At 33.7% G+C, this 7577-nt stretch overlaps 1 protein-coding gene across 1 annotated transcript in view; it reads right to left on the bottom strand.

Annotated features, from left to right (window-relative positions):
- Nucleotides 1-325: 325 nt before the first annotated feature.
- The window catches only part of LOC127074464 (E3 ubiquitin-protein ligase UPL6), a 31806-nt gene continuing 24554 nt past the window's right edge, over nt 326-7577 (bottom strand). The window contains exons 14-26 of the mRNA XM_051015792.1: nt 7424-7510; nt 7124-7264; nt 6898-7023; nt 5660-5758; nt 5432-5499; nt 4517-4583; nt 4032-4202; nt 3859-3948; nt 2863-2943; nt 1966-2039; nt 1813-1884; nt 1478-1567; nt 326-714 (exon numbers count right to left, since the gene is read on the bottom strand). Of these exons, the coding sequence (XP_050871749.1) occupies nt 648-714; nt 1478-1567; nt 1813-1884; nt 1966-2039; nt 2863-2943; nt 3859-3948; nt 4032-4202; nt 4517-4583; nt 5432-5499; nt 5660-5758; nt 6898-7023; nt 7124-7264; nt 7424-7510 (1233 nt within the window). The 3' untranslated portion in view covers nt 326-647. The remainder of the gene's footprint in view (nt 715-1477; nt 1568-1812; nt 1885-1965; nt 2040-2862; nt 2944-3858; nt 3949-4031; nt 4203-4516; nt 4584-5431; nt 5500-5659; nt 5759-6897; nt 7024-7123; nt 7265-7423; nt 7511-7577) is intronic.

Genomic DNA, 7577 nt, shown 5'->3' with positions numbered 1-7577 from the left:
TTGTTGAATCCAAAATTTGGAGAGCTCTTGGCATTTTAAGATGGATATCTCTGGATATATTTTTACTTGCACTTGGTCCAACTTTGAAGAAGAGATTTGTCATGAGGTGCATCCAAATTTCAAACTCCTGACACCGCAAAAGTTTTATGATTTATAAAATATATGCAACACATTTCTTAAAAAATTCAATTACTATTTGTGTAGAATCTCGCATGCAATCAGTCGCAGCGTGTTTTCTAAAGTCAAATGTATCAGGAAGTGGCAAAAAAAGTGGTGATAGTACTATTGTTATCTAGTTTTAGCAATTTTTTATTTTGCATACAAATTTAATTTTGCAAAATATCACAAGAGTATTGCATGTCTATTTAGATTGTCATACAATAAATGAAGAATATTCTACCGAAAAATGAAATTTACAAAATGAATTCATATCTTACTAAGATAATATTTACATTTCAACGTTGACATACATGATAGTAGATAGTAAAAATGAATATATACATGACACCTTATCTCGATTCTCATCACGCATATATGATCCAATAGTGATATTTGTCTTCTACGCCGCTCTAACAATTGTCCAGAAGCGAGTCATCTTCTACCGGTATGGAAAACTAACTTCTTATGGTAAATTACACGACCTCCTTTTAACTCAAATCAAAGCCAGCATCAGCATTTATGGCATACAGTAATTTGGATTCGAGTTGATCCTTACTGCATATAAACATGAGTTTGTTTGTCAGGGAAATCAGTTAGCAAACCAACTTACAAGCAAATCGACAACCGAAAAGACTACATAAATATACTAGATGTTCAAATCAAACTACAGAAGGAAAAAAAAAACGAGAATATTAAATCCAGACTACAGAATTCACAGCTAATTCAGAAAAGTTCAATAGAAAATAGTACTGCGGGAATTAAAAACCAGAGATTACTCACAAATTTGCAGTAAACCATGGTATCGACAATATAAATAAAAAATTACTTCAGACAATTTAAAAATACCACATCTAGCTCAAAGCAACAACAATATCTTCAAAGTCAGTGTTTTAAGAAACCTTAAGCATAAGTTTTCATGCTCAACAACAAAAGTATTTCACTAAATTAACATTCAAAATGCTTTACAAGGCATGAAATCATTTTTTTTAAAATGTTAAGATAATATTTCAATATCCCTACCCTACAGTTAACTATCATCATTCTTATGCATAAGTATATCTAATACATGTCATACACTCTTCGTAAAATTTACTCTTGCCCCTACAAGCAACACAAAACAGCACATTTAATTTAAATGAAGACCTCTGTCACAAACTCCCACTAATTATTTAATCAATACATACTGTTAACTTATAAAACAATTTTTCACATTACTCACGTGAGTATAATCATTTTCAATTCACGATCACTCATGAGATCTATAACAAACCTTCTATAAACTACAAACAAGCTATCACCAGTCACTGCTAGTACAAACCTTCTATATGGTGGAAGTTTTAACAGATTCATACAGGTAGCTGCTGTTGGTAATCTTTCCAGAGCATCTTCAGAAGCATTACCACCAGCCCTACAAGGAACAAAGTCAGAATATTGCACCCAGTGATCGCTTTGTCTATAACAGATACAACCATTACAGGAAAAAAACCAATCGGAGTAATTTACTAGTATTAGGCAACTATTAATTTCTAAGATTAATAATGTATGTAATACAATGATTTCCAATAAAACTTTCAATTAATTGAATTTTAAACCACCGTCTGAGACTTGTGGTTAGCAAGGTAGCAAGACCCTTGATATTATTAACACATTCACCTTTGTATGCAGAACAAAGGCTCAAGATATCGGAATCCAAGCAACGGTCCCCGAGAGCAACCTGTCACAAACCTGTAAAGATGGTAATTTTATTATTCATACTAAGATAAGTCAAAAAGAGAAACACTAAATCCTATAACTAAGTTATCGTACTTTAAGAATTTCTTCTGGTTTTCCATTGAAAAGCCTTTGAGTACTTCCCAGAACATCTCAATCACATCATGCTCCTATCAGAAGAAATCATATGCAAAAATTCAAGATTCAATTAAGAGAGAAATCAATTCAAGACCAAAAGGGTGTCTTGCCCTTCTCATCATGAGTTAATGACATGAAAAATTAGGACTCACAATGATATTTAGACAATATGCAAAAATTAAATATGTAACAAGATCAACAAACATCTATTTTTTTTTAACAAGCTCTGCATGGAACACTATTGTGATGCAAGGGCTGTAGAGACTATGAGAGGTGGTACACTCAATTGGACATTTTGTTTGAGATGAAGCAACCAAACTCTAACAAGGTATACTTTTGTAAATGAAGGTCTTAAGCAGTTCCAACCTGAGTAGAACCAAGAAATACTAGTAGCATGCATGCAGTGGGGATGACGAAGCAGAAAGTGAGTTGCAATTTGAACCATTGCCATATTCAGATGAGCCGGGAAAAGAAATGCAAAACAAACAAAAAATTTACTTTGGGTGTAGTGAGTAGAGACAAACCCTATATGCATGTACAATGTATGAGCTCTAGATAAAAGATGGAGAAGAGAAAGACTAGAGACTTTTGGAATATGATCGGTAACTGCATAAAAAAATGAAGCACCAACACTTATCTATACTAATACAAGCCTCCAAGTCCTAAATAAACATGAGAAATGGGAACAAAGTAAACATAATAGCATATAAATATGGAAACTAATCTTAAAAGATAATCTATGATACTCTAAGAAACTAACTCTACGAGATAGTTTCTTAGAGATTTTTATTTAGTGTATCATTTAATTGTCTTAATGTATGATTGACTAATCCACATAACTGCCAGAAAGCTTACACTATGATAGCTTCCTGCATAATTCGTATGTTGCCGCAAATCATCAACGTCCAAGCTGTCAAGTGATCCTGATATCAGAAGCTGTGGGGGAAAATACGTCAGGCAAGCTGGGTAATAAGTCATACTTAGACATGATCAAACATGTTTTTTTTTTTTAAGAATAAGATGAAGATTGATCGCCAGAAAATGGCAGTAAAATGGGACAAAAATCAGCAAACTAAAGAAATTCAGTATGAATAAATAGGTAAGTCTATCAATAAATCAAGACTTTCAGTTATCATTTGTTTCACAAGAGCAACTACAGCTATTTGCTATAGCACAATGATGCTATTTGCATTGCTCTTTAAACCATAACCAATATAAATTTTGAAACCAATGGCCAACAATGCTATTTTTAACATTGAGAACCCACCCTCCAGAAAGAAAAAACAAGAACAATAAAATTAACTGTTAGATGGTGTAAAAAACAGGTCAACATAAATTTAGTTTCAACTTATTCAAGGGATGCAAATGTGTAGAAGAAAAGTGAAGATCAAGATACAATCAAGTCAGTATCAATAATATGATTTTTTTATTATTCAAGGGGATGCAAATTGAGAACCCACCCTCCAGAGTTGTCTTATATTACTTATTCTTATTATGATTTTATTTATTTATTTAGGATTTAGGATTAAGTCAATGCATTCCTATAAATAGGAATAAGAATTTAGTCTTCTGTATAAAAGCTACAATCAAGTCAGTAACAATAATATTCAAGGTTCTTATTATTTTTTCTCATACTTTGCTAAAAAAATACAACAATCTCATCCTTTGCTGTTGCGATTGTGGTATTTTTTAGCAGTGGCACGGATAGATTATGACATGCAGGAGAAAATGATATGAATTTGGTTGTTAAAAAGATCCTTAACAGCACAATGCAAAAGCAAAATTTAAAGTTAAAATTATATGAGAAGAATAGCTGTAGAAGCCTAAAAGTGAAAAAAGTTATAAGAGAACCTGAAGTTCATGCTCATTAAACATATCAATCCAATCCTTCTGAATAAGTTGCTGAAATCCTCTCAAGAAATGAGAACTTTGTTGGCGTATCTGGAAACATTATGTTTATTAATGAACACTTAAATTTGTTGGCATCAAGAAATACAATTCAAATTTAAACAATTGCATTTTACCTGAGAATTCAAACGATGATTGGCTACAAGATGGATAAAAGTGATGACATTCTCATTTGTGACGCGCAAGTTCTTTCCCCCTGGAAGCAGCTCCTCTTCTGTTTGCTCTCCATATTCATTATTTAGTATAACAAAGTATAGTTCCAATTCCGAAATGTCACCCTCATAACGCTGTTAGTCAAAACAGATCAATGAGAAGACACTCACTAAGGAAAATGAGGATGCCTAAGATAAGGATGTCGTGAGGTTGGTCCCCCATTCCCATATCTATCAAACTAGCCCTCAATACGTGCCATTAGATCAGCCCATAGAATGACAAATCAAACAGTATTAAGTCACATTCAGGGACCAATTTGACGTTGCCAATAAATAGGGGACTAATTAAATGAAACCGACATCTTGGAAAAACGGGAATGAAAATTATTTGAGTTTTCTCAAGAATTGACGCAGATCCAAGGAAATGAAAGCTAAAGAACCGATATTACCTTTAGAAAGATAAGATGACGATATAATTCAGGGTCCAAGGAAGGCAAATCATTCAGATAGTTGTGCCTGATATAAGAGGAAAAAAGGATGTAAGAAAGCAGGAAGTATAGCTTCCTCAAATAACAAAGCAGATAACATATTTGTTACAATCAAGGAAATATGTTTCAATAGGAAGTGCACAGAACAATTTCATTTCAAGAAATACAAAACTTCGGTGACCAGCCAAGCGTTATATCAATGTTAGGGTTGTTCCTAACTCAATCTTACAAAACCGGCTAGTAAGGAGAGGTGTACCCCCCACTTATACAGAATTATTCAGGCCATCATTCATTTGACTTGGTACTCTTAATACACCTCTTCACACCTAGCACTACTGGATTTATGTGTGGATATATATGATGGGAAGGAAACATGTTTCTATAGGAGGTGTACAGAACAATTTCATTTCAAGAAACACAAAACATCGACCACCAGCCAAGCATTATATCAATGTTAGGGCTGGGCCTTACTCAATCTTACAAAATCAGCTTGTAAGATGAGGTGTACCCCCACTTATACATAATTATTCAGCCCATCATTCACTCGATGTGGTACTCTTAATACACCCCTTTGCACCCAGCACTATTGGATTTATGCGTGGATATAAATGATGGATGGTCTGATAATGGAATCATGACGGCATGTGGCCAACGAATATTAGATAGACTCTGATACCATCTTATAGTTTGGGTTTGGCCTAACTCAATCTTAGGTGAGGAGTGCCCCCACTTATAAACAATTATTCAGGCCATCATTCATTTGATTTGTTGTCATAAACAAATGCATAAAAATTCAGGATTTTAAGCATTAAACAATCCAATTTTTAATAAAAAAGAACTCCACAAAGCAGGCCAAAAAGACACCTTAAGTCTTACTTCTGTTTCAATTTGCTCAAAAAGAACGTAGCAAATGGTAAATCAACAAGAATTCCTTCGAACATAGCCTACAAATGTAATATGTGAAAGTGAAGTTCAGTTTCCACCAAGCAATCAATATAGATAAACCAAAATAAAAATGCATAACAGCATAAGGCGGTAGTTTCGGTCACTATGCAAGGCCCCACTTTATTAAAACGACAGGGGGAAAATGGGACAAAAACATACCTTTGCAAGAAGAGTACCAAGAAAGTGGAAAAATTGGAGATGTTGCTCATGTATCATTCCAGATCCAGGATTTGGATAAAGCAGATGATCCGCTGTTTCCTGGATGCATTGATGTTCAGATGACCATAAACCAATAAATAACAAAATGAAAATATAGGGAATATCAAGGAATGAGTATAAGTTAAAGCTTTTTCAAATCAGGAGTTTAAAACTCCAAAGCTTACTTATTTCCATTTAAGTGGTTTAAATTTTTGTGGTTCAATACAGTTCATTTTACTAATATGGCCCAGTGAACCATATTTTTGCACACCTCTAGTACCATCCAACTGCACCTATATTTTCATTCAAGGATACATTAAAAAGCTTTAACTTGATGCTCAAGCTTGGCCATTGTGCTGAAAGTACTATCAGATTTTAAAGGACAGATTCTTGTAAAAGCTATTCCTATTTTATTGAGGGTTGCCAAAGGTTTTTGTGATAAGCAACTACAAAACAAAAACTTAAGCATTAGTTGAATGCACATTGTTTTATTTTTAACGCATCCCCTCACAAGAGCCCTTTGGGCTATAGAGCTTTAACAATGCACAGACCCAATCAACTTTGTGCTACAATTTAATTGAATTTATAAGAATGGATTATAAAGGATTTAATTCTACCATATATGATCGTAAAGGCCATGATAACTGTTGTAGTGACCATATAATTTCCTTTTTAAAGGATTTAATTCTACCATATATGGTCATAAAGGTCATTGATTTATAAAGGATCAAATGTCTCTCATTCTCTCTTAAGATGGTATCAGAGTCTCGTTTAAGATCCGGTGGACCACATGCTATCAGGTTTCCCTATTGAGCCACCCACCATTTATTTCCACGTTCAGAGGGTGTGTTAAGTTTCACATCAAACAATATATAGTCTAAACACGTGCTTAGAATTGGGGGTAATCCTCACCCTACAAGCAGGTTTTGTAGGGTTGATTGAGTTAGGTCCCAACCACATTTCTTAAGAGTCACTATAGTAGTGGTTTGGTAAATCACGACAAATTAATTAACTAAAGGCTGAGATACTAGTACATAAGGGTAAGGGTACAATTGGAAAAACAATTAATACATTCTTGATATTTTTAAAGAGACAAATCAAAATTCTATTTCATCCACACTATATATTGGAAAAACAATTAATACTTTCTTGATATGTGTGTGGGTATAATATGAATAATAATAAAATATTTGTATGACCTTAAATAATCCATACTGCACATCAAAGGAAGCCCGTGTGATGTTTTCCATGAAATCTTTGAATATTCCACCTCCATCTATTCCAGCTTCTTCAACTCCAAACTCATTGACAAAAGTCACACGAATCTGAATAGAATACAAGGGTGATCTACAAGTTCACTTAAAGACTACAAAGTAGAGAATGGTTAATAAATATAAGGATAGGCCTTAGGAAAGAATGGCACACCAGTCCTCGGAGATCATCTTCTGACAACTGACTCATTTGATTATAAGCATCTTCCAAAATATGATCACGTCTTATTCTGAACCGGTTTCTAGTAAATACAGCATGAGATCCATGTCTTTGCCTAGCAGCAGCTAGTTGAGACTGATGAAACAATTATAGACGGTAGTCAAGTATATGAAATACATCAGTGACATTTGATATGCAGAAAGTCCAAAGCTGCTCACTGGCATTCATTTTTAATCCATAATAATACGAACATAATCAATATCTGATGAAGTCAAAATTGAATGAAATTCTTACAGTGAAAATTTTAACCCTGCTTGTAAATGGTATCAAAAAAGCGGCCTGCTTTAAAATTTCATTTGCTCGCGCATTTTCTATAACAGCCTGTGGAGAAAAGATTACACAACTACAAAATTAAGATTGCAAATCGTTTTACCTTATAACAATAGTA

The sequence above is a fragment of the Lathyrus oleraceus genome, chromosome 1 (genome assembly GCF_024323335.1).
Source record: "Lathyrus oleraceus cultivar Zhongwan6 chromosome 1, CAAS_Psat_ZW6_1.0, whole genome shotgun sequence".
Lineage (NCBI taxonomy): Eukaryota > Viridiplantae > Streptophyta > Magnoliopsida > Fabales > Fabaceae > Lathyrus > Lathyrus oleraceus.
The sequence above is the reverse complement of the archived record's forward strand: the minus strand, read 5'-3'. Positions and strand labels throughout refer to the sequence as shown.